The sequence below is a fragment of the Uranotaenia lowii genome, chromosome 3 (genome assembly GCF_029784155.1).
Source record: "Uranotaenia lowii strain MFRU-FL chromosome 3, ASM2978415v1, whole genome shotgun sequence".
In the NCBI taxonomy this organism is placed as follows: domain Eukaryota; kingdom Metazoa; phylum Arthropoda; class Insecta; order Diptera; family Culicidae; genus Uranotaenia; species Uranotaenia lowii.
In genome coordinates, this window is record NC_073693.1 from 32,938,468 (window position 1) to 32,966,026 (window position 27,559).

The 27,559-nt window shown below is 35.4% G+C and overlaps 1 protein-coding gene across 9 annotated transcripts in view; it reads right to left on the minus strand.

Annotated features, from left to right (window-relative positions):
- Positions 1–27,559, minus strand: part of LOC129755971 (septin-7) — a 126,298-nt gene that overhangs the window by 37,427 nt on the left and 61,312 nt on the right. For 7 of the 9 annotated variants that reach the window (XR_008739361.1, XM_055752705.1, XM_055752699.1 and 4 more), the window contains 9 exons: positions 24,371–24,481; positions 23,027–23,468; positions 22,748–22,958; positions 9,544–9,796; positions 9,284–9,476; positions 9,055–9,217; positions 8,622–8,669; positions 8,112–8,277; positions 4,278–4,411 (listed from right to left, as the gene is read on the minus strand). Coding sequence is in view for 8 of the 9 variants with exons in the window: in XM_055752705.1 (XP_055608680.1) it covers positions 4,278–4,411; positions 8,112–8,277; positions 8,622–8,669; positions 9,055–9,217; positions 9,284–9,476; positions 9,544–9,796; positions 22,748–22,958; positions 23,027–23,468; positions 24,371–24,481 (1,721 nt within the window). In the remaining variant the exon portion in view is untranslated. The remainder of the gene's footprint in view (positions 1–4,277; positions 4,412–8,111; positions 8,278–8,621; positions 8,670–9,054; positions 9,218–9,283; positions 9,477–9,543; positions 9,797–22,747; positions 22,959–23,026; positions 23,469–24,370; positions 24,482–27,559) is intronic. The other 2 variants (XM_055752704.1, XM_055752702.1) reach the window with 2 other exon arrangements.

The window sequence follows — 27,559 nt, forward strand, 5'->3', positions numbered from 1 at the left end:
TCTTTAAACAAATAACAAAAAGATGAAAATAATACGCAGTCGATATTGAAAATTAATATTCAAAAATCATCAAAGCACTTAAGATACAGGGTTGTAGAGCCATTAAGGCTAACCAACAAAAATGATAAATCAAATGTTAACCATAAAACAGAGAAATAATGCAAATTTTACCACTAGTACAGTATTACCCAATGTCACCGTCGAGATCTCGACTGTAATTCTAGATGAATTAAACAAAAACTTATCCGAGTGTTTTTCAACAGCCAATATATTTTTCTTAAATTGCCATCGGTTAATGTTGAGAAAACTGGCCTGATCAAGTGAAACTCCCAAGATTTGTCTTTGTATGAATTTAGAGACTAGTTCTAACGGCGATATATACAAAAAAAATCGGTATTTTAAAATTCGCAAGATGCCTAAATTGGGGTTTTTTTTAGAACTTCTACTCTTCAAAGAGATGAAATTGCCAAAATCGTCAATTTTGAGTTGATTACACCAATCGATTTTTCGTATCGCAATCAGCATCGGGTACAAAACTCAGGTTGTTTATAATATGTTTAATACTTTTTCGATAAAATAAACTTTCAAAAATTGAGTAGTGTTCAACCAAATTTTGGCTGCGTACTGTTGTCTACATCTAAGTGAAGTAAGCGTTGGTATTTTTTTGTCGTTTTTCGCAAAGGGGTCACTCAAAATGCGTGGCCTTACTCTCGAGCGAAGAAAACGTATTGTGCACAAATTAGGCACTGTCTGTGGTCTTTCAATCAGAAAACTAGCTAAGGAAAACCGCGTTAAGAAAGTATGAAGAACAGTGTACTTTCGCAGATTCCCCGAGGAAAAGACAAGAAAATGATGAAAAAACGGCATCCCTCGGCATCAATATTCGGGATGTGACACAGACACCAGGTACCTCATCGACTAATGTTATACGTGCCAAAGAAAGAATTGGGCTTCAGACTCATCAGAAGCAGAAGCAGCCAAAAAAGTATGCCGAACAGGTTTAATCCCTGAAATCGAGGGCTCGAAAACTCTACGACAAACTTCTTACCCAGAAATCGGGTTGTGTTATCATGGGTGATGAAACCTACATTGAATTCGACTATAAAACTCTGCCCGGACCACAATTTTATACCTCCCCGAAAGGAAAGGATGTGCCTTCATCAATGAAAGCCATTTACACTAATTTTGCTGATTAGAATTTTGAGCACAAAATTTGGACAATTCTCAAGAGTTGAATTTCCCTAGACCGCAAAGAACTTTTTCTTACTGTAGTGTATTTTTAGAGCGCTCTGTTTCAAGGAGAGGAGTTTTGGGTAACCTACTTGAAAAAAATATCGGTTTCGTTTTAGCTATTCGCCAACTGAATAGCTACAAGTGGGCTAGGGAGGATGGCATCGAAGCGGAACTTATCCAAATGGACCGGGACAAGTTGGCCTGAGGAGTGGAATGAGGGTTTTATATGTCCCATCTACAAGAAGGGCGACACATTGGACTGTGGGTACTACCGAACGATCAATGCCCCCTACAAAGTGATTTTCCGAATCTTATTCTGCCACCTAACCCCACAAGCAAACAGATTCGTGGTAGGTCATCAGGCTTTATGGAACCAGATATCACCCCAAGTCCCTACACAATCCACAGTGATTCAAAATTCAAAAAATTGACAATAATGGCGGAAGTCGTGCTTTCTACGGACTTCACAAGCAACTGCGGTCCAGAAGAATTAGCCCTCGCTCATTAGACTCGTTGTCCTGTATAGTTCCCGTTCCCTGAGTTGGTTGGGGCAAATATAAAATCACTTCAAGATAATGAAGAAGGCTTTGCTACGAATAATCATCCTTCTATATGGACCTTCGATGTTGGCGACGCCATCTTAAGGGTTCAGGCAACAAGATTCATGCATCTAGCCATGGTAACCAATGTCTGTCTTGGAAAAACAAATCAGCTTAAAATGTATATCTGTTAAAAGTAAGTACTGCAGACCCATATACAATACTTTAAATGGTGAAAATATATTTTGATTGATCTTTTAGACAAATTGATAACCTAATATTGCCATCCGGAAAACAGTTGATTTGAATTTAAATTAAACCGAAACTCAACTTTTCTTATTTTACTCTGTTCGAGAAGAAAATCATCATGCTAAAATGGGAATCTATTCGCTCATAAAAACAAGTATATTAAAATTTATACCAACAGTGCGAATACGAACAACGGTTGCGTTGATAATTTTGTATGTTATTTGACGTTGGATTTGTTGAATACTCAAACCATTGACTCCCATGGAGGATGTAAAAGCTATTTTAGTCGCCTGTTATGATGCCTTTTCTCAGAAGGGAGCAGCACTGAGCGTATAGAAAGAATTTTCGATAAGTTACATGGGTGTGGTTGAGGTAAAAGATACAACTTTAATTTTTTGTTTGCTATTTAATTATCTTTCTGAGACATCGTAAGTCATTTTCGTTTCAAAGTAGCAAATTACTCACCTAGTTTTCTTTATTTATTACTAACTACGGAATATTGAAAATAATACGATATTACAGCATCAAACACAAATTTCATCCAACGGCCAAAACAAGGTTATCAATTGTCGTTTTTCCAAAAAATGTTCTATTATAAATTTTCCATTTAATCAGATACGGGTATTTCAAATCGAAACTTTCAATTTAATTTGATTGTTTTGTTTCAAAAAAATAGTTAATAACACCTTGACCACGCGTTGATAAATATGAAATGATCATACTACTCAACCTAGCAGACAGAACACTGTTCGAACTAATTATCAAAAATAAACTCAATATAAAATTAAAAACTTGAATCTCAAACAAGAACACAAAGCCTACTACGTAAAATCTAAAGTTTTCATTGAAACCAAAACTCTGAGATGGCTGAAAGTTGAGCAGGGAAAAATAGAGACAGACCAAGAGAAAGATGCAAATAGAGGTGTGATGGACAGATGTGAAAGAGAACGTGTTTGCAGTAATGTAAACTCAATAGATTCGGAACCAAAAAGAAACAAAAACAGTAAATCATATTCTGTACTAAAAAAAAGAAACTCGAAATTCAACCACTAATTCGAATCAGGTGTACACACTGATGTTCGAAGATGAACTAATAAAAAAACCTTCGAAGGCTCAACTAGCGATAAAAATGAGAGTTGTTTCGTAGATAAATAAACAAATTAATATAGACAAAAAAACAACAGCGTTGATTACTCACACAAATATTTCTTTTCCTGCTTTTTTGTTTTGTTCAGGGTTCAAGGTGTTTAGTTTTTTTTTTTTGGGTGTTCAGAGAATTTTGGACAACACAATTCGGAAACACATTCGGTTTTTCGTTTGATTGTTTGAAGAGAATGTGTTTCAGTTTAAAGTATCCAAAAAAGGAGTAGAAGAAAAATAAAATTTTACTTTAAACAAGTGTACAAGACCTGAGTAGATTTTGTTTTGAAATCGATGGTAAAGGAATGAAATTTTAGTCGCATGGTTGAAAATTTAAACAGAAAAAAAATAACAGAAAATTGTTTCAATTTTTCGTTCGAATTCGTGTTGAATTTTTCAACTATCTTCTGCTCTGCACTCGTGTGTCTATAGAGTTTAAGGCAATTGCAAAAAAGGAAAAAATTACACATTGCAAAGCATGAATCGGATAGATGAGATTAGATTGAAACGACAGAAGCCAAATTTAACAGAACGTTTAAAATTGAAACAACAATGACAAAAAAACAGTTAAAACACACAGAGAACAACACGAATTTGGAAACTCTTAAAAATTTCACGAACAGTTTTAAGAAAATTTATGCAATAATGTTAGTTATTTGTTGTTAATTTTTTTTTTGTATTATATCCCAGTAGTTTAAAATTGATAAATCTTATAAAAGTTGTTTGAAATGGGTAAAACCAAAAATATGTTGCAGCGAATTAAATTATGAAAAATAAAATTTGAACAAAAAGTAAATTGCAAAGGTATTTCAGTGCGAAAAGTTGGTGTCAAATAAGTGTGTCTGAGGTTTGCATAAAACTTAACTTTAAAACTCCAATTAAAATCATTCGAAAGGAAAAATACAACCAACTGATAGTGTGTCGTAAAATTGGTGTTTCAAAAAGCTTCAAATTATCAACAGATTTTCTCGAGTGCCCTAGAAACAATAGGCAACAGAAAAACAACAACCACGGATTTGAAGATGAACTTGTTTGGAGTCAAACTCCAAAAGGCACTAATAGTAGTACTTAGAACTCTAAAGAAATAAATAGGTAATTGAAATCAAATCGACTTACTCTTTGCTGTTGGCTTCGAGGCTCCTGCGTCGAAGATCTTCCAGCGTCACGCCGTTCTGCTGTTCCCATTCGACCTTCTCGATTTCGAACGCTTTCCTGCGATCCTCCAGTTCGCGGATCTGTAGTTCCAGGGCCTGTTTGTGGGTAGTATAAAAATGAATCAGTTATGAGGGCTTGAACATTATCTCACATTTGTCGTCGAAAAATCGCTATAGAATGATATGTGCTGCCAAATTTAACGTCAGAATTTCTCACTGTATTGGAAAATCAGAGATAACGTTGTAAGATTGATTCAACATTGCAACATTTCTCTGTTACTGATTACTAGAATAGACTGGCAGAAGGTTAATTTGGCGATATCGTTTAGATTGATTTGACACTTAAAGGCTAAACATCTTTTTCACTCTGTTGATCCACAAAACAAGAACTTAAAAAAAAATGGAGAAAATCCCAAACCACATGATTTCGTTTTTATATTGTTTACGGAGTTATTCTATTTTTTTATATAAATATTAAGAATATATAAATTTTTATATTTCAACGGAAATTTTCTACTTCAACATTTTTAACAAAAGTATGTTTTTCGAATTTGGGCTTTTTAAGGCAGTGAAGATAACCCAAGTTTGTTCTTTCATGCTACTGATATTTGAGTCGATTCCCTTTTTTTGCTAAGTCAGCTTCTAAGAAGTATTGATTGCTGAGATGTGATTGATTACTCAACTAACTAGATAAAAGTATAAATTTTCTATCATTTCCATTTCTCAAGTTCTCGATTTTTGAACTTTTCCTCAATTCTTTTTTACTTCTCGAATAAAAGATTGTTCGACTTCAAAAATTTTGGACACATACTTCTCGACTTTCTTATTTAACCTTTCCGCATTCTAAATTTCCCTATTTTTTGCAGTTTTCTCTAGTTTTATACTTCTTGACATTTTCACTTCTTGACTTCTTGATACATCAATGCATACCTTTTCGGTATCTTGACATCCTCGATTCTCGATATCTAAATTTCAGTTAGTTCAAAAATTAGTTCTTTCAACTAGAGAACTTTTCTTTTTGGTCATTTTTGACATTTGTCTAATTTTTGTAATTTTTGTCAATTATGTCTTTTTTTGTAATTCTTGACATTTTTGTAATTTCCGTGTTTTTTTTAATTTTAGTCATTTATGTAACTTTGTCATTTATGTTCATTTTGTCTTTTAGAAATTTTTTGGATTATTTTCATTTGTGTCATTTTTGTAATTTTTGAAAATTTGTCATTTGTGGTATTTCAGAATTTTTTTCATTTGTGTAATTTTTATAATTTTCGTTAGTTTTGTCATTTTTGGGATTCTTGACAATTGTGATATTTTCATAATTTTTAGTCATTTATGAAATTTTTGTAATCCATTTTTTCTGTAATTTTTGTAAGTTTTGTCATTCAAGTCCTTTTTTTATTTTTTTCATTTTTATAATTTTTGTCATTTGTGCCATTTTTGTAATATTTCTCAGTATTGTCGGTTTTGTCTATTTTGTATTTTTTGTTACTTGTGTCATTTTTATCAATTTGTGATTTTTGTCATATTAGTCGTATTAATCATTTTTGCCTTTTTTCGCTATTTTGCCATTTTATTAATATATGTTTTTTTTTGTAATTTTCGCCACTTTTATAATTTTTGCCATTTTGTCACTTTTTTCATTTTTTGGTCCTTTTTGTCATTATTTTTTTGTCATTTTTGTAGTTTTCGGATATTTATTATTTTTGTAATTTTTGTGATTTCTGGATCAATGTCATTTTTTGTTATTTTTGTAGTTTAGGGATTTTTGTGAGATATATTGTCATTTTTGTCAGTTATAATTTTTGCAATTTTCATCATTTTTGTTATTTTTGTCATAGTCCTTTTTGTCATTTTTGTTACTTTTGAATTTTTGTCATTTTTGTCATTTGGAATCATTTTTTATAATTTTTGTCATTTTAGAATTTTTTGGATTTTTGTCTTTTTTTTGCAGTTTTGTCATTTTTGTAATTTTTGTCAGTTTTCTAACTTCTTTCATTTTTATCATTTTTGTGATTCTAGTCATTTTTGTCATTTTAGTCCTTTTTCGCAATTTTTTGTTATTTTATTCACTGTTGTCATGTTTCTATTTGTCATTTTTGTGATTTTTGGATTTTTGTCATATGTGTCATTTTTGTCATTTCTAATTATTTTGCCATTTTTTTTTCATTTTTGTCGTTTTTATAAATTTTGTGATTTTATCCATTTTTAAAATTTTTGGATTTTAGTCATTTTGGTAGTTTTTAAATTTTAAGATCTTTGAGATTTTTGTCATTTGTGTAATTTTTGTCAGTTTTATAATTTTGTGATTTTTGTCAGTTTTATAATTTTGTGATTTTTGTTATATTTTGTAATTTTTGTTATTATCATTTGTGGCTTTGTCGTTTTTGTAACTTTTGTTTTTTTGTCGTTTTTTACATTTTTGTAATTTTTAACTTTTTTGTAATTTTTATAATTTTGACATTTTTGTCATTTTTGGATTTTTGTCATTTTTGTGGTTTTTGTAATTTTTTTTCTTTTGTGTCTTTTTGTCATTTTTATCATTTTTGTAGTTTTTCTCATTTTTGTAATTTTGGTCAGTTTTGTCATTTATGTCTATTTTCTAATTTTTGTCACTTGTGTCATTTTTGTAATTTTTATCATTTTTGTGATTTTTGTCGTTTTTGTCATTTTTGTCTTTTTACCATTTTTATAATTTTTGGTTTTTTTTCATATGTGTAAGTTTTGTTTATTTTGTAATTTTTGTCATTTGAGTCGTTTTTATAATTTTTGAGATTTTCGTAATTTTGGGATTTTTAGTATTTTTGTAATATTTGTAATTTTTAGAATTTTGTGATTTTGTGATTTTTTCATATTTTGTCATTTGAGACATCGTATTTTTTTTGCCTTTTTGTGTCATTTTTGTAACTTTGAAATTTTTGTCGTTTTTGTCATTCTTGTAATTTTTGTCTGTTTTTGTCATATTTGTCATTGGTGTCATTTTTTTTTGTCCTTTCGTCGTTTTTGTCATTTTTGTAGTTTTTATCATTTTCATACTTCTTGTAATTTTTGTAATTTTCATTTTTTTTTTTTGTCATTTGTGACATTTTGTAATTTTTGTAATTTTAGTCTTTTTTGTAATTTTGTCATTTTTTAAATTCTTGGCAATTTTGTTTTTTTTTTCGTGACATTCTGATATTTTTGACATTTTTGTCAGTGTAGCCATTTTTGTCTATTTTGTGTTTTTGTCACTTCTGTAATTTTTATCAGTTGTGTGATTCTTGTCATTTTTGTTTTTCGGTCATTTTTGTAATTTGTTTCCTTTTTTCCTATCTGTCATTCTTGTCCTTTTTGACCATTTTCGTTATTTTATTCATTTTTGAAATTTTTATTATTTTTGTAATTTTTGCCTTTTTTATTATTTTTATTATTTTTGTTATTTTTGTCATTTTTATCTTTTTTGTAATTTCTGTCTTTTTGTATTTTGTTTTAGTTATGTTTATAATATTTGTTATTTTTGTCTTTTTGTAAGTTTGTCATTTTTTTGTTGGTCATTTTTGTAATTTTGTCATTTTAAAATTGATAATTGGCCACTAGTTTGTTTTAAGATTTAGATTCAAAATTTAAGATTAGGATTTTAAACAATTGATATTTCTTTTTTTTCATGGGAGTTTAACAACCAGGGTCATTGTTCCCTATAGTTGATATTTCAGTGTTAGAGTTCAGATTTTAGACTCGATTGCAGCTTTTAATTTCAGATCTAAACTTTCATTAAATATTTTAGCATAACAAGATTTCCATCCCGCAAACCAAAACTTACCTTCTTCCGTTCCTCGTGCCGTCTGGTCAGCTCGGCTTCCGAGTCCTTCAGCTTCTGCTTCTTCTCCTTGACCTTCATCTCGAACACCTGCTCCATCTCGGCTTCCATCTTCTTCATCTTGGACTCGTGCTCGCGCTTCTCCTCCTCCATCTGGGCCAGTGGGTTCCTGTGTGGGGTCGAAGTGGGTATTCGCGAGTGGAAATGGAATAGGAAAATGCATTAGCGACAGTTTTCGATAAAGGTAAAACCAGGCTGGACGCACATTGTTCAGAACACTTGAACAATAAACTAAATGGACAAGATGATGAAGCGCTTAGAGGTTGTTTTTCGGGGAGCTCGAAATGATGAAAAGCGGCATGCAAATTTTATTTCGATGGTTAGTAGTAGGGTAGTAATTCAGAGAGTAAGACGAACAGACGGCTGTTAGAGTTAGCGGCCAAAAGGCCGCACGAGGAGTTACGAAGTAGAAACCAAACAAAACAAAATCGGAAGAGAAAATAAATAACTTACCATCCAGTACCGAATGAGTTTGCGTTAATCGTTCCAATATTGCATACGCTGAATGAGGGGAAGGTGAGAGGTGTGGTAAATGAGAATGAGTTTTGTTGTTTTTTTAGTGCTAATAGGTTCTGTTGGGTTTTGTTGTGTGAGTGCTGTGATTGTGTGTTGTGAGCTTTAGTGCTTGTGGATGATGGAGTGTAGTTAAAATTGTTTGAATCTGACAAAATGCAACTACAACTAATCATACTTGTTTAGTTAAGTTAAGAAGCCTTTTAGTGTATTATTTTGCATTTTGACAGCTCAATCTAGCATTGATTCGTACTTAAATAACTTTATGTAACGGGACATGACAGCGAGTAACTGCTACGCCATATTTACAAAATCGGTTCTCGAATCAGGAAAAGGTTTTTTAGAACTACTGCTGCAATGACTCTGTACTTACTTGTTGCTCATTTTTCCCTTGCCATCGTTGCCCAAACCGGCCAACTTTCTGCACCGGTAGTTCTCGTAGTGGACGTTGTTGGTCACATCCTTGAGGTCCTGAAGATGCGTTCGGATGACCATATTTCGTAGTGCAATGAAATCACAGTGATCAAGGTTTTCAACTAAAACATGGGATAAACGTTATTAAGTTTGTTCACTGCTTAAGAAATTTTTCTTAAAGGACATACCTTCAACAACTCCCCAAGGATAGCGACGACCTCGCAATTTGCGGCCGTCGATTTCTACGATAGCATTAGCGCCGACCACAGCAAACGGAACCCGACTGCGCAGCTGCCGTAACGTTTTGGCATCCTCTTCCTCGTCCGAAGGATCTGGGAAGTCATAGATCTTGATCTTGTGCTGTGCGATTTCGTTGAGAATCTGTATGGATTAAAAAAAATCTTATTAAATAATCTCCGATTCAATTCTTAACATCTCAATAACAAACCTGCTTCTTAAACTGGGTAATTTCCTCGGGCGTCAGGGTGTCAGCCTTGGCGATCACCGGAATGATGTTGACCTTGTCGCACAGTCGCTGCATGAACTCGATATCCAGGGGTTTGAGCCCATGTCCTGAGGGGGCGATGAAGTACAGACACACGTGTACCCGGGAGTCTGGAATGGCTGTCCGGTGTACTCGCGATTCGGCCGTTAGGTATTCCTCGTACTTGCTCTCGACGAAGTCCACGATGGGCATCCAGCTGGAAGAATAAAACAGTTTTTTTTTTTGTAACTTTTATGAAATTAAATTCACATTTGCAAAATTGCATAACATAACAATCTCTCAATTCGAAAGTTTTTGATTCACATCAACACTCAACTTTAATCAATTTCTTTTTCGACTATGTGACTGAGTATCGACGTTACTAGGAAATTTTAAGCATCGAACGGAAGGAGAAATAAGGTCAAAATTAATTCTCAAGTCAACAAACATGTCGTGATAGCGTTTGAGCGGAAATCCGATGGTTTGGCATAGATATGGCCTAAAAGCTGGATCTATCCAACTCTTTCAGTCAAATAGCCATGGATTGGATGTGATTGCGACAATTAACGGTATCTTCCCCTGAGAGTTCAACATAATGTTGGATGAACTCACTCACGAATTGACAGGAAGAGCCCCTGTAGTGGTAGCAGGAGACTTCAACGTATGGGCTGTTGACAAAGGTAGCAGGTGCAATAACCCTAGAGGAATCAACTGACTAGTTGATCCCCCAGTCCTTTGCTTTCCAAGGCACGGCGAGCTCCCGCGTCTCCCTTGTAAGCTACTCTGGGTCCATGAGTGCTATTGGTCAACTCTAGATACTATGTATCCTTACGCCATAAATTTCACCTGGGGCCTCTGGCCAAAACTCCCACCCGGACCTGCAACGAAAGCTGTACCTGAGATGAAAGACCAAGTCCGCACTTCTGCGCTCATTGGCTTATTCGGCTAGTCAAAACGCCAGCATACATATATACTCTGACTCTTATAACGATTCAAGACTAAGAACCTCTACTCTGACGACTTGAAGTCCGGCCTTTACTCGTAACTCGAAGTTCGCTTGGTTACCACGATTATCGTGTGCTCCCCGCCTCTGTTCGAGACCACTGCTAGAGACCAATGACCTCTTCCTTAACGACTTGAGGTTTTGGCTCCGCTGGGTGTGGCTCAAAGTTCTCTCCTCCTCTAATCGAGAGCAGCTTATCTTAGACTCACACCTATCACAGCACACGTCTGGAGCTTTGCGAAACTACTCGGTTGATTCCCGGCGAAGACGTCATCATACACCGACTCAAATGACTCATCCGCCGACGACGTGAAGTCACTCTATCCAAGAGTACTCCGCGGCGTGAATACTCTTTTCCCAACGAGTTCTACTGCGAAGAAGGTAAAGTCTTATCCCCGCAGCTTCCGTCGTAAGGAGCGCGTTCTATTCGGATACTCCGCGACGATGCAGGTATCCTACACAGCGTTCGCTAGGCATACGCAGAAGGTAAAGTTTAATCTTTGTATGCTTTACTGCAAGGATCGGACGCACTTAACTCAAAAGCCCTTCGCCGAAAAAGCATTCTACTGCGATCGTGGTCTGGTCTTCTTCTTTTTGTTGGCTGACAACTTTTGGGCTGGCAACCCTAAGCTTTTTTTCCCGCCGTGTGCCGAATCGAGAGCAGCTTATCCTAGACGAGCTCCTATCACAGCACACGTAAGGGCCTATTACGCTTACGACACAAATGAATCCCGACGGTGATGTCATCCTACCCTACCCAAGAGTATTCCGCGGCGTGAATACTCTTCCCTCTACGAGTTCGACTGCGAAGAAGGTCATGTCTTATCCCCGCAGCCTCCGTACTAGAGGGCACGTTCTACTCGGATACTCAGTGACGGTAACCGTGGAGGTATCCTATACACGCACGCGACTTACCAAGCAGATCGACGTACGCAGAAGGTAAAGTCTTATCTTTGTATGCTTTACTGCAAGGATCGGACGCACTTTACTCAGATGCTCCCCGACGAAGGAGTCACTCTACACCGGTCGCGGACTGGTTCCAACTCCTCTGCAGGGCATTCCTGATCCGGGTCAACCCAACACAGGCGGCAAGTATGTTAATGCGTACACCTTCGAACCTCGACCAGTTGAACATTACGTGCTCTGATGTCTCAATTGTGTCACCGCAGGTTGGACAGAATGGCGAAGCCACATTTCCAAACCGATGGTGATACTGCGTGTCAAGAACCATCCAAAATCCGACGTTGGGGATCAAGCGATGGGTCCAACGGCCGCGTTCCGAGCTGTCCCTTTGGTGCTGCCAGTTGGACATCGAGGCCTCCCTGGCATATATCCGCACATCGGGCATGTGCCTGTTCTAGTAGCATAAGATATCTCCCTCTAACAAGACCGAGATGGGCATGACCGCCGTCACATCATCAGCAGCTATCGAGGACACTGTACGGTATGCGCTGATAACTTGCAGGATCCTGTTGCCATTGCCGCTCTTTTGCAGGCGTTGTTGACGTGGGCTGTAAAACTCAGCCTATCTTCGATTATCACCTCCAAGTACTTGATGTCACGCTCGAATTCGATTGCGCACGGTCCAGCTGCAATCGTCCATGTTTGTGCTGAAATCAAATGTGTGATCATGACCATCTCGGTCTTGTGGTGAGCCAGACGCAAGCTCTTGGAGCGCATCCAACTTTCCACCTTCTCGATCGTTACAGTGGCGAGATGCTGGACCTCTTCGGTTGATGGACTCAATGCCAGGAGAACCACGTCGTCGGCGAATTCCACAAGCCTCACTCCCGTGGCGAGACGCAGTCTCAGCAGTTCGTCGTAAACGATGTTCCACAATACCGGACCAAGTATCGATCCTTGTGGAACCCCTGCCGAGACACTCACTGTATCCAGTCCCTCACTGATCTTATACTGTAGTTGGCGGCTACGGAAGTATCACTCCACCATCCTACAGGTATATGCCGGAATCCAACGACGCAATCGCTGCCCAACTGACGCTGTTGAAAGCGTTTTTCGAGTCAAGGGTGACCACTGCGCAAAACGGGTCTCCTCTCCTCTTCTTCAACCAAGCTTCGTTTGCCCCTTCGATGACTAGACGAATGGCATTCACCGTGCTGCGGGCTTTCCGAAAACCAAACTGTTTTTCAGATAGGCCGTTCGCATCCTCTATGTAGAGCTGTATCCTGCTGACTTGCCTTTTTTTGCAAGACTTGAGATAGAGTTGTGTTTGTAATGTAACATTTTAGCCATAAGCACCTTTTGTAACCGTATACCCGACAAAACTTCAGTGATTGATGTCTGTCTGAGGGCTGTGTTGAATGAAATCCTGTGGTTGTAAGGCGTTCTCTATTTTTGGACCGCTGATCGACTTACAACCACAGGAAGATAAAAGCTTTGGATAAGAAATTCTGCGTTGAAGCTGTAAACATGCACGTAGCCTCGAAGGTCCAAAGTGCTGAGCAACTTACAGAAATGATGCTAGCGGTGTGCGATATACATTCGTGCTAGTCGCCTCAAAGCTAGGAGACGAGCTCAACGGGCGAGAAACGCTGCCGATAGAGAAACGAGATGTGCCGTTATTCGAGTGTATCACTCATGCGAGCTATTAGGACAAGCAAGAACAACTATTACAAAGCACTGTGCCAGAGCGTAGATGATAACCCATGAAGGCAAAACGATGAAAAAAGACAGGTATTCGTCACTGCGCCATTGTCTGTTGCCCAAACAGGGAGTGTTCCACAGGGTTCACTTGGACCTGTACTCTGAAATGTCATATAAAGAAGTGTCATCTACCAGTAGCCGCACAGATATTCCGATTTGCGAACCTATAGTACTCATGATCTCCGGTGAAACAATGGAAGAGGTAGTAGACCTTGCAACGGTGTCTGTAGAAAGGGTTGGTAGCTAGATGATGGAGTCAAGGGTTGTACTCCATTTACCCGAAAACCATTGCCCAGAATGAAAAATCCCCAGAATTCCAATCGCCAGAAAGAACCATTCCCCAGATTTTTTTTCCCCAGACGCACCATTCCCCAGAAAAATTTTCGCCAGAATGTACCATTTCCCAGAAATTTTTTCACCAGAATGAACCATGTACCAGAAATTTTTTCGCCAGAAGAACCATTTCCCAGAAAATTGAAAACATTTATCCTTACTAGAAATTATTTAAAAAAAAAGAATTGTTACAAAAAAAATGGGGTTTCCAACGAGGATGAAGGGCTGAGGCGGCACAAAGCCGCCGAAGCTCCCAAATCCGAGGAGGCCGCCGACCCGCCGTCGGAAGCGGCGGCCCTAAGACATTGGTCTAGGTCTGCCGGGGCTTCCTAAGTCTTCGTGAAAGCTAGGGGTGATCCCTCAGCCCCGTCCGCCACGCGACAGCGTGAAGGACAAAACGTCTTTCAAGTTCGAACGCGCAGCGTGAGGAGTCGGATACCAAAACGGTTTTTTAAAGGACCATGGTAAGCATTGAATCAATTAAAGTACCCAAACCATAAACAAAGCACAGTATTGGTTATAAAATAAATTTCGTTGGAAAATTTCAAAGTCGTAGTTTCATTTAAAAAATCATTTTGAAAAAAATAATTTCGAATCATATGAAATATTCAAGAATTCATAAGAAGAAAAAAACAAATAAAAATACTAGAGGAAAAAATCTGGGATTTGTGCCATTCTGGTAAATGTTTCATTCTGGGGAAAAAAAAATCTGGGAAATGGTCCATTCTGGGAAAAAAATTTCTGGTAAATGGTGCATTCTGGGGAATTTTTTTCTGGGAAATGGTTCATTCTGGGGTTTGATTTCGGGTATTTGTCATTCTGGGAAAAATTCATTCTGGGCAATGGTTTTCGGGTAAATGGGATACAATCGGAGTCAAGCCTCCATAAAAAAGGAGTTATCAGGATAGAGGACGAGAGAGACAGAGAGAGAGAGACTAAACACGCAAAATAAAGGTCTTGGATCTCGTATGACACCACATTCAATAGCAACACGACCTTAGGGCGTGGTATAACCCTTATCTGGAATCATACATGTGGTGAGGCTTAAAAGATCTCACGCAATCAGCTAACAGCGTTCCTGCTGCAAGAGCAGGCTGAGAAACTAGCCGGGGTGGTCGTGTCGGGGCTGTAGCTTGCTAGTTTCCCTATCGTTCAGGATTGTGATCGCCCGAGGATTTCTTCTTTTCCCGTCCATCGTGTGCTGAACTGCCTTGATATGCCAATGTGACGTATATACTATTTCCAGATCTCGTCATAAAGATTGTTTTTCTTCCTTTCCCCAAATCCACTCCTCCGGGACTTTTCATGAAATGTGATACTGTATACAGATCCCGGCACACGATGGACGGGAAAAGGAGAAGTCCTCAGGTGATCACAAGCCTGGACGATAAGGAAACTACCAAGCTACAGCCCCGTCACGACCACCCCGGATAGTTTCTCACAGGAACGATGTTAGCTGAGTGCGTGCGATCATGGCTTTTTGAAAAAGCGATCAACGGTTACGAACTTCGCAGAATTCGTCTCTCGAACATCACAATGGATGACGCAGGGTTTACAAGTCGATCGAATATACCGACATGTCAAAGGCTTTTGACGTGATTAACATAAATGCTCTCCTGTCAGTGCTGTGTAAAAATGGGATCACCGGAATTTGTCTTCAGTAGATTCATTCGTACCTGAACGAAAGAGTCCAATTTAAGAAGATAGGGAATGCGAGATCCAGGGTATTCTCGGTCAACAGCGGCGTACCACAAGGGAGTCATTTGGGACCCCTTCTTTTCGTCACTGTTATGAACGAGTTTCCCGAAGTGCTGCATGACTTGTTTGTGTTGATATACGCAGATGATCTAAATCTGTTCCTTCCTGTGCTGCACCCAAAGGATTGTTTGACCATACAAAATGCGCTATTTTTGAAGGACTTGAGAAGTGGATAGTACTTTTCACCGTATTTAGTATGTATGTATGTATGGTTCCCCCATCGGTAGCAAGGTCCTGCCTATGTCTGTGTGGCTTGGCCTTTGAATTACTTCTCAGGCTTCCACGGCCGATGGTTCGTCGAAGGAAGGCATCCAACCCTCAGAAACCTACAATGGTTGGCAATCCACTCCGCTTGTAATAGTTTCTTCAGGTTATCCCCAGATGCATTCCTTCTAAAAATATATGAATATCATATATAGATCTGCAGAATAAGGAATTATATAACACAGGAAAATAAAAAATATAAGTATAAGCATATAATGACATAATGATGATACAAACAATCAAAATTAAAAATAATTATGATAATTTTAAAAAGGATACAGCCACTTCCATAGCAGTTTTGATTTGCAACAAATAGAATTTTTAAGTAACGTTTATATGAGCAAATTTGAACTTTTATGCTTGTATGGGAAAAATTGAATATTTTGTACTGAAAAAACAACTTAATTTTTTTTTTTTTTTTTTTTTTTTTTCTTCTGTGGTACCCAACCTCCTAATGGTTTATGTGCCAATTTATAAATACTTTGAATAAAATTTATCGCTAAACAACTTTGTCGAACACCGTAACTTCGTAACTATTAGGGAAAAAAGCTATTAGCTGATGAATAGGGGTATTTCTTTTCGAATAACAAAACAAAAAAAAATCAATTTAATTGACATCACTGCTTTTGCCAAGCGGTATTGCATGACAACTTTTCAAGGAATACTACGCTAGGCACAAGCAATGATGTCAGTTGAATTGATCGGTTTTCAATGCCAAAAACAGCTAATAAAAATTTTGCCAAATATGATACGAAGTTACGATCATCAACAAAGTTTTTGAGTGGTAAATTTCCATTAAAAAAAATTATAAATTAACAGAAAAAACTTTAGGAGGCTCGGTTTCACAGAAGAAACAAATATGATGTTGATTTTTCAAAACCAATTATTTAATATTTCCATACAAACATAAAAGTTCAAATTTACTCATGTAAATTTCATGTACACATTTCCCGATTGAGATTTTTTGATTTTCCTTGTTTAAAAATGCGCAAATAAATATGTTTATCAGGTAGTTTGACCAACAATTGAAACATATTTTTATGCAAGTTGAACGTTAAAGTGTGAGAGGACTTAATTTTTTAAGTTTAATCTTGAAAATCAAAGGATATTAGAATACGGTTATGGTAAGAAAATAATTCTAGTTGTCCTGACCTTAACCGAAAATTGTTACCTTCTTTGCAGTTTTTAACATCATCTTCGCTTATTATAACGAAAAATGCTTTATTTTTATTATTTGCATTGGATAGTTTAAAGTTTAGATATGATGCCATGTATATAATACTTTTAAAATTTCAAATTGAAAGACTGAATATTACTTTTGATATAGGGCTTGAGATATAGCTCAGTTGGCAAGTCTGTTGTCTTCTGAGCCGATGTTCGCGAGTTCGAGCCCAAGAGTAAACATCGAACACAGTTGTACCGGATAAGTTTTTCAATAACGATCCGCCAACTGCAACGTTGATAAAGTCGCGAATGCCATAAAGATGGTAAAACCACTATAATCGAAACAAAAAAAAACATCTTGAATCTGAATTCTGAATTTTGAAAAATAATCATGCGCGATGAATTTCGTATGACATAACCAATCCATAAATAAACCTAATTTCAAGTTTGAATTGATTATTTAAATTTTAATATCTGACGCTTATTTTATTTTCGGAAAGGAAGTCAAATTGTATTTTAAAGTTTGGCTACTGATTGATATTCTAAAATTTTTCTTCAAAAGTTCAAACCGATTCCGATGAACCTCATTCATGATAAGCAATCTGAAGTTTTATTTCGGTTCTCATATTGAATGCACTGAATCATGTTTTATATCGGATACCTTTATTATTATTATTTTTTTTTTTTGAATGCGCTGAGTTCTAGATGCCTGAATCTATTTATCTAAATTCTGGTTAATTTATCTGAAATCTAAGTTTGAATCCTGTCTCAAAAATGCATGTTTTTATTCGATTTTTTATTTGAAATCCAACTGGTTTAAGTTGACCGAGTTAGTATGAATAACTGAATTCATATCTATCTTTTAACGTTCTATCAGCATTAATTTTTTTTTCGTCAAATCAATTCTATATTTTTGTCGAACTCTTCAAAATAACTCTCCCAGTTTAGCTGTTTGTAAGGTTTCTGCTGTTTTTTTTTTTCAATTTTCGATTCAGCATAACGTGGATGTCCATAATCAAGTTCCCGTTTTTGTCCTGATTTTCCCGGTTAAGATTTTAATCTTTTTTCCGGTTTCAACACACCCAGATGAATGCTTTCTATACCGTAGAAAAGACATTTTACAAATTTTTAAAGTAAACGTGAATGAAACGAATTTAAATTTCAAAATTTTGTTCTAAATTTGATTGCTAACACACGTTTACAAAATTTACCCTTTCTGAAGAGTCAAGAATTTAAATGCTGGTTTCTATTTGAGGCGCTGACTCTAAGCAATCAGCTTGTTGTTATAAGCCCAAGAGTTGATTGAGATTTTGTTGACCTTTAAATATACCTATGTCTCTATTTATTTAAAAAAAAAATGTGTATCTACCCATTTTAGAAAAACTGAACAAAATTCATAGGATTTCAAAATTTTAGATAACATATACAAATACATTAAGTAACATCAGTTTTCATTTCGCTTATTTTTCCGATTCTGTGAAACACGGAAATCCGAAGAGATTCAAAAGAATTTTACCCGAAAAGAAAGGCATTGTCTTATAAGATCTACAACATCTAGGAAACATCTGGATCCTTGAGAGCAACTTAAGTTGATGGAAATAGTTTTCGATTTTCATATAAGGCCCCCCTTCGATCCAAAGGGTTAAAGGTGCATAAACGCTAATTTCGAGAAACACGCTTTTGTGTGGTGTTTTGTTATTTTACGTATAATTTAAAAAAAAACTGTGCTTTTCTTTTGAGTTTCAGAATATAAAAATAAGATTCTTAAAATCTGAAAAAAATGACGTATAAAAAATGAAGAATCGATTGGCGTTATTAATTAAAAATCGAACATTTTTGCACTTATACCTATTTAGGCCTCATATAGGTTTATGAGCTTATCCATTATCAATGTTGATTTAACTCAGAACTGATGAGATTTATAGCTTCCAAACGACATATCATTTAAAATAGAGGTGATTGAGAAATTTCGAATTCAGTACCCAAAAATTTCTAGAATCAGCATTACAAATATAAGAATCTAAAGTGCTGTTCACCTGTGTAACTTGAAAATATAATTTTCATTTTTGATTTCTATTTAAAGTTTCCAACTTAAAAATTGCAGTTTTTATAGAAGTTTATCTTTTCCACAGAAATTCTCAAAACAGACTCTGATTTTGAAGCTGCATATTTGTTTGCGAATTGCATTTAAATCTTAATCATGGATTGTAAATTTGAAATTTCAGTCTAATTTCTGGATAAGAAATCTTAATCTTAAACCTGAATTCTTAATATGAAGTCTTCATCTGCATTTTGAGTCGGACTTTTGTATACATAATAAAAATTTTAATCCGATCTGTTAATTCGAATTTTCTACCTGATTTTTAGTTCAAATCGAATATAAATACGGATTCTGACATTTTTATCAAAGTTTTGAGTATAAATTCTGTGTGATACTTTGTCGGCAAACAGTCCATGAAATAGCAACAGCGACTTTTTATTTATGATTCCAATGTTTCGATCCTTGATCGATCGTTGGAATCATAAATAAATAGTCGTTTTTGTTAGACTGCTAACCGAAAAAGTATCCCACATGATCCATTAAAAGTCGACAAATCACATATGAATATTATTTCTGAATCTGATATTTGAATTTTTAATTAAAGTTGAAAATTCTGTTTTAAATTTAATTATTTGAAACAGGTTTTCTAAATTCGGACTCTTACAACATGTTATTTCTAACATTTGAAGGAAATGCTCAGTTAGGGTACAAAAACTTGCTACTCCATCTCTTGTTAAATCATAACAACAAAATTGACAAATTTGTACTCAAAGCTTCTGAAGAAAATATTTTTTGATGAACTATTCAGTATGTAAGTTTATAAAAAGGAAAAATATTTTTTTTTGACAGTAGTACTTTTCACCGTATTTAGTATCACAAAATTCTCCAAACGAATGATGTAGCAGTTTGCGCAACGTGAAATCGTTTCAGCTTCCAAATCGAATACACAACTACGCTCGTAATGAACCAATCTATAGAATGACGGCGCTGTACAACGCACATGCAGATGTAATCACCTAGATTCGCGCCTGTGGCAGCACTACGTACGGCGACGCATCCGAAACGCCAAAGCAAGTAGTGTTGAGCTGTCCAAGGTTCGAACGGGTACGTACCTACATTGGCTATCTGACACTGACAATTTGCAGCTCTGCTCTAGGGAGATCTTGGTGCCAGGGTGTTTCCATTTTCAAATTCCCGGTTTATTCCTCATAATTTTTCCGGTTGGATAATACACAAATCTCGCGTGAGCTTTCATCACGTTGTATGTTTGGATGTTTCATACGACGTAATGAAAGCTCATGCGAGAAACAATAATGTTTATCGTTATCACCCGAAGAAATATTTTTGAGAAATTGAACTCAAAAGTACGAGAAGACTTAAAATTCATTCAGATTACGGTGATATTTGTTGATATTTTGAAAGAAAGTAAAATATCAGCAGATTGAAATATAAAGGACTAATTACACGGAGCAAAAATGGGGATCGTGATACTTTCAGGTTTAAGTTCCGATTGAAAATTAGTTTGTTTTTCCTGTCCTCATATCGAATAAAACTATTGCGCTCTGTTTTTTTTTAATTTTAGTAATTAATCTTTAACGATGAATTTTGTATTACCAATCCATAAATCTGAAATTAATTTTAAATTTGGTTTCAGCATTCGAATTTTATTTCATTTTCTGATGCTTACCTCAAACTACTGATAGCGTTGAATCTTTTTCTTACTAAGCATTCTGAAATTTCTCATCTTTTGTACTGATGTATTTTTGAGCCTAAGTTCTGGGTGCTGGTTTTGGCATATATTCTGGCTAAATTTAGAATCTGAATTTTAAATCCGAAATTTATATCTTGATCCTAAAAGTTGAGAAATAAAATCTTAATAGAACTTTTGAAAACTTCTCTCTGAAGACATTTTTGTTTTTCAAACTATGATTTTTTTTGTTATAAATTCTTAATGCAGATGATAACGGAACATTTAATCGTTATTCCGTAACTCATATATTTATGATCTGTAATTACAGAATCCCAGAAAAACTTGGTATCTTGTTCCACCTTTCACATTCATTCTTGAACAAAATAACATGGTAGCCACCAAATTTGATGAATTCTAGATTCTCAAGAGTTAAATATTGAGTGAATAGTAATAAACCTTTTTCAAAACCATATAAGTTACGACCCTCTAGGTTTTGCTACTTGTCAGTAATTTGATTTTTGAACAATTTTTTTCCAATAGTTTTTTTTTAAATTTCAGTGTGAATAGTACATCTAATAACACAAACCAAGAAGTTTTGATTTTATTAGAACTTTAAATTTTTAAAGAAGTTATGATGCCTTTCGTAAACTCTACTCAAAACTGCCGAAAATGAGTAAATTTACGTAATTCAATTTTTCTTTAAACCTTTGATAATGAGATCTTTCCATCTATAAAAGTTGATCTACAGGTGAGCTGAATTGCGTCAATGCATTTCCTTTATCACTCTCACTGCCTGTTATTAACAATTTATCTTTATTTGTTCACAAATTCATTCGATTTTTTGGTTCGATTCTTCAAAATTATTCCACGTACATTTTAAATATTTTCAATAAATTTCTGCTCATTTTTCAAGTTTCGATTAAACATAACATGTTTTTTTCTGAAAAAAAGCACCGGATGGACTTTAGAAAATCATTCATTATGGACCAATGTAGAATAATTTCAGTTATTAGAAAGATTTTTAGCATATGAAGTTAACTACAAATTCACATCACATCTTCGAATTAGCAATATTATTAAAAAATGAATCTTTTTACCTATTTATTCATCCGGATATGTAGGTCTATTTTTTCCTGAAGATCGTAAACGAAGTTTAGTAAGATATACAACATTTAGATCTTACATTTAAAATTTACTGTACACTAACCGTGAACTAAGAAATAGGTTATGCTCGAGAATTTCTTCCACAATGTTTCATATTACATACATAATAAACCTAAAATATTCTGGACATGGAACTAGAACATTTCCGAGCGCTGAACTGTATGCGTTAAACTCGAAGAGCCCCGGTTTTTGAAGAAATTGCCGAGTTCTCATTTTATTTTTTACTTCATTTTGCCTATGGAATTTATATCCAGATATTTTCTCGCTTCTGAAAAATAAATATCAAGTCATGATTAAATGAATTCAATAATAGATATCACGTCAGGAAAAATGATTTCCCGGTTTTGATTCGAAATTCCAGGTTTTCTCCGTTTTCCAGGTTTTCCCGGTCTCATTTTTAATTCCCGGTTTTCCCGGTTCGTTGGCCACCCTGCGGTGTCCAACTGGCAGAGACCAACTGTAGAGCAGCTCAGTGAGGAAAAGATGCACTCATCGTGTTACCTTGAATACACCTACAATAACAACATGACGTGGTTCCTGACTGGTTACGGATGCTTCATGAAATGAAGTATCACTAAAGATTAGGGTACGGGCCTCACCGCAGTTCATGCCCGTCCCGGTGTTTACATGGAGAAAACACCTATTTGTGTTCGATTGTCTATATGGTTTGAAGAAGTACTTGTCAACTTGTGCGTGGTTGAATAATGTGCTAAGGGAAAAGGTCAGATCTCGAGTTGTAAAGGGAGGTAAAGATGGATTCGTTCAAAAACAAGACATGGACAACATAAGCGCGTGTATGATTTCCATTCCAAAGTACTGCGTTTAATGGTATCAAGGTAAGAAAACTTAGATGAAGTTCAAAGCGTATCACCGATTTTATCTATGAACCAAAGGTCACCATGAGCGATTCCAAAAGTTAGCACGAATATAAGTTCTATGATAGCCCTAATGTCGCACACCACAGACAGTGTAATACTGGTCAGTCGTCACACGAATATGTCACCATCAAGCTCATTTGGGTTTTTCAACCCATAAACGTCAGAAAACCATTTTTTTGTGTTCATCGATTATAGTCGATATCACTTACCAATTGCTGTTATCGACAGCCGTTCCGAAACCGGGTGTGTCCACGACGGTCAGCGTCAGATTGACGCCGTTCTCCTTCAGCAATACCTTGGTACCCTCGACGGTAACCGTTTTCTTGATCCGCTTCGACGGTCCCGGATGCTGCTCCGGATGGTACACATCGGACAGGAACATCGAGTTTATGAGGGTCGATTTACCGAGGCCGGCTTCACCTGTTGGGAAAGCAGTGTTGGATTAGTAAGTTGGATTTTAACTTCAAAAAGTATTCGAAGGTCCTTACCCACAACCATGAGTGTGAACTCGAAACCCTTCTTGACCGCCTTCCGATAGACCTGGTTCGGTAGATTCGCAAATCCGACGTATCCGTCCAGCTCTTTGGGTTTCGATTTGATGATCGGTTTCTCCTTTTCGTGCCGTTCGTTGAGGATTTTGTTCGAATCGTGGTGCCCATTGTTCTGGACCAGCCCATCGTGTCCGTGATGATTGTTCGCATTCAGAATGGCGTCCCGTTTCTCCTTCAACGAAATGTTGGTCAAACTGTTGGCCAGCCCGTTGACGGTTCCGTTGCTGGTCATGCTGCTGTTGTGATTGTTGATGCTGTTATTGTTGTGGTTGTTGTTGTTATTAGTCACATTAGATCCGATTGAGCTGACGCTGTTAGTATGCGAGTTAAGCGAATGCTTGTCGTTGGTGGCGTTGTTTAGATGCGATGCGTTGTTATTCTGAAGAAAAGAAGATGGTCGAAAAATGAAATTATTAGTGAAAAGGAACACATTTGAATGTGATGGAGAATTTTTCAATTCCTCAAGAACTTTTTGTAGTGAACAAGTCGCAAATACCCTAAGCAACTGAAAGTTCGTTCAACAGAGTTTTGCAAATGCTTAGATTATCTGTTTTAAATTGATGTCCTTATTCATAATGTTCAAGAGTATGCTCATTCGAAACATTTGAAGCACGAATTCAGACATCTATCAACTGCTTGGGATGTTTAAGCTCAAAATGGTATTGATAGATTGTATTAGAAGTTCATGTTTTTAAACCTTTTTGGTTCATATACCTTATTGCTTTCGATAAGCAAATTGAATTAGGTGAATTTTAAATCCTTTTTTATTGTGATTAAGTAATTTTATAAAATAAGTTGCTTTTAAGCTCTTAAAATGGTCGTTCTTTCTGATAAACAAAAGGAAATAACTTCAAATTCGACAGTCATCTCCCATAATTGCATTCATAGTAATAATCCATCAACATTCAACAAGAGCCGGTCAAATTTAAGACGGCACTCCTCTAATTGAATGTTTGTAGTTTGAGACAGACAGACGAGAGCAGAAAAAAAACTGTCATCGTAACTTTTGACCCAACAGGGTCGTTTTCAGAACGTTATCACATAACATACATGTATGTACAATTGTACCATTGTGTGTCACGTTTACTTTCACCGCTGTCATCAAGCTGATTGGTGAAATGCCAAAAAGACATACACAGCATCGCCAGATGACAAAAGAGCCATTTGTCATGAGTCGGTTTTCGCCCGCCCGGAGCACATACGAATTTCATGGCGAAGACCATGCGTTTTGTAGAAGGTATAAGAAAACCAAAAAAAAAAAATGTAGTGTCCTCCACTCACCACTATATTATTGTTAGCCAGGTTGAGATTGCTTAGCACCGGTGGATTCGGGGGTGGTCCCGATGGACTGTTGCTTTCCGATTTGAAGAACATCTCGCGTTTGGATTGGAGCTGAAAAAAGAAGAAAAATTAAGATTAATTAGTATTTATCCAATTGATAAACGAAAATTTAGAATTTCAAATCCGTTAGATTTGACACAAAATTTACAGAATTTACTAAACTTTGAATGAAAGGTAACCTAGCTACTTACTTATCTCTTCAGTACGAAAAATAATAGATAACAATAACAACATGGGATACGTTATTAAAGTAGTAGTATCTTACAGTAAATTCTCTTGATCACATCGTTGAGAAAATTCATAATCAATTTTCAGCTTCCAATCCAACGAGTTTATTTTATTCAAATCAAGAAAACACATCCTGGAAAATTTTGTACTTCCTATAGTATAAATTTTTCACCAAAATAGAAATCTCCTTATCATCTTTATAGAAATATTTAAACAAAAACATTTAGGTTCTCAAGTGACGAAAATATTATAATTTTCAAGCACCAGGAAATAAGCTTTTATGATCTTCGAATCATCTTGATCACCCGACGCACTGCAACATGATATATACATTGTTCCTCAATTTTCACTATCATTATTTTTTTGATTTTTCTCTTAAATCAATTTTTAAACGCGTTTTCACTTTAATTTGTTGACTCGGGGCGAAAAGAGCACAATTAATCGGGGCACGATGAGCGTTTTCTGCTGTAGCATCTATCAGCGAATTCATAATTTATAGGTGTTGAAATTGAGCCAAGAGCATATTTTCAGCTTCAAAGGTGCGTTCTAGACACTTCATCCCGCAGAACGCACCTTTGAAGCTTTCCGTAAAAATATGCTCTTAGCTCAATTTCAACACCTATAATTTTTTTCTAATAAGCATCTGCTTTATCTATCCGTCATTTCTTTCCAATCTGTAATTCTTCTATCAAGAATTTTTCATCATAACGTTCACCGCAATGCCATTAAACTAGCATATCATAAGGTATGTATTCAGTCATCAGTGATTTGAAAAAAAATATTGCAAAAAGATCAAGTTCTTCTGTATAAGAATGAAGAAAAAAACGCTCTAACTTGCTGGCATTATGTTCAAACAAAACAAGTATCCATGGAATAACTGCAAAGAGATTTTAAAAATCTAAACACGTTAAATTTTATAGATAACTTTTTCTTTCAAACAAAATCTTAACACTTTAATGGAAAATAAATTTCTAATAAAATTATTCTTAAAAAACTGCCTTTATTGAAATTTCCACCTCAAAGAATGTTGCTAGAAAATCCAAATCGACCCCCATTTTCACATGAAATCCTACGAAAGAGACTTTTAACTGAATTACAAAATTATTAAAATTAAAATATGGAGGTACTAGCACAGGATCCCATGCCAAATTAGGGCCAGATTATACTAAGGAAAAGGGGCCATGCAACAAACCTGAAGTTTGTATGTGTAGCATTAGGTAGATGGTCTTTATCAACCGATTTTTCTTTTAATTTAAGTGTTTTAAAGCTGTAATTATGACAATATCTCATCTGAAGAACGCTTTTTCTATTAGATTTGTCATAAAACAGTTATTAAGCTCAAAAAACGGTTATATAAGAATCGATTAACGATAGTTCGTATATTTTTTTGTAATCGACCCTTCAGAAGCTAATTTTTGAAACTCAAAATCTGTTTTACCATAATTCTTATCGAAATGGAACTTTCGGATAAACTATTTGTCATAATGAAAGCTTTGTGAATGGCTATAATGAAAACAAACCAGTCGATAGGAATTTCAGAAATTGGTGCAAAACTGGGGTTTCATTTTCCTTCCAAACAAAATTTTTCATAATTCTATACTAATTTTAAGCTCATTGCGCCATCTTTTTCCGTGGTCCGATTCCCCAAATTTAGCATTGGCTTTGTGCTAGTCCAAGGATATATTTTAGCTTGCAACTTATAAGATTTTCATAAGTCGGCTGATTTGGGCACTCTAGTGTCCATTAACTGGCTTTAAATAGAAATTATCATTTATCATTCCTTCAATTATTGCAATTCAATATCAAAAAGATTCAGAAACACATTTCAACGCTATTACGAATAAATTTTTACTAGTATCAGTTTTTTTTCTAAATAATATTCACATGATCGCACAAATAAATTTCTAATAAAATTGATGCAAGCAGTATTGCAAACTTTTAGATTCAATGCCCTTATTTTTTTGGGAATAAATGAATCGATTTCTTCAGCAGATCACATTATTTGTAGAGTTTCTAAGCATTTTTAGTAAATTAAGCTTTAATTTTAAGATTATACTTTCATTTATTTAATGAGGCTGACCATAAAATTTCGTGACGTCACAACGGTTTGCAAACCGTGTTCTGAAAAAATGGCGCGTTGTGAAGTCACAAAACTGAATCGCTCAAAAATAAATTTAAATTAACATTCGAAAAATTAAAAAAAACAGCGATTTGTAATGAATCGATACTTTTCTGAAATTTTCATAAAATTTGATTGAATAGAAAAGCAGAAAAATACGATTTTGTTAAAAAAAAAAAACAAGAAAGTGGAAAAAGTGGCGCGTTGTGACGTCACGATTTCCTTTGCTTATATTTTAATAACTATTTGTTCAATAAAAATACTCTTGATATCAAATTGCAGCGAATTACATTCTTAACTTGGAGGTTATTTTTTTCAATGTGCGATATGAACTGTAAAATTTCCATACAATGTACCAGAAAACATCTTTGCAAACTTTTTTTTTGCTGAAAAAGCAAATGCAAAAATGAATTTTCAAAATATATAAGAATACTGAAATTACACTGCTTAAATATTTTGACAAACTTTTATGAAACCATATTTTTCAATCAACATTGAGTATTGAAAAATTATCTATGATGCAGAATTTTATCGTATATTTACGACCGAGTGACTGGAAAAATGAGGCAAAAGACTGAGTTGATTTGCGATCATTTTTGAAATTCTTAAACTTTGAAGTCTTTCGTTTTGGTTCAAAACTCATTCATGATTTCTTGCAGAACTTTTAAGTAACGTTTACATGAGTACATTTGAACTTTTAGGTTTGTATTGGAAAATTCAATATTTTTTACTGAAAAATGAAAATCATTTTTATTCTTCTCTGGAATCGAGCTTGCTTATAG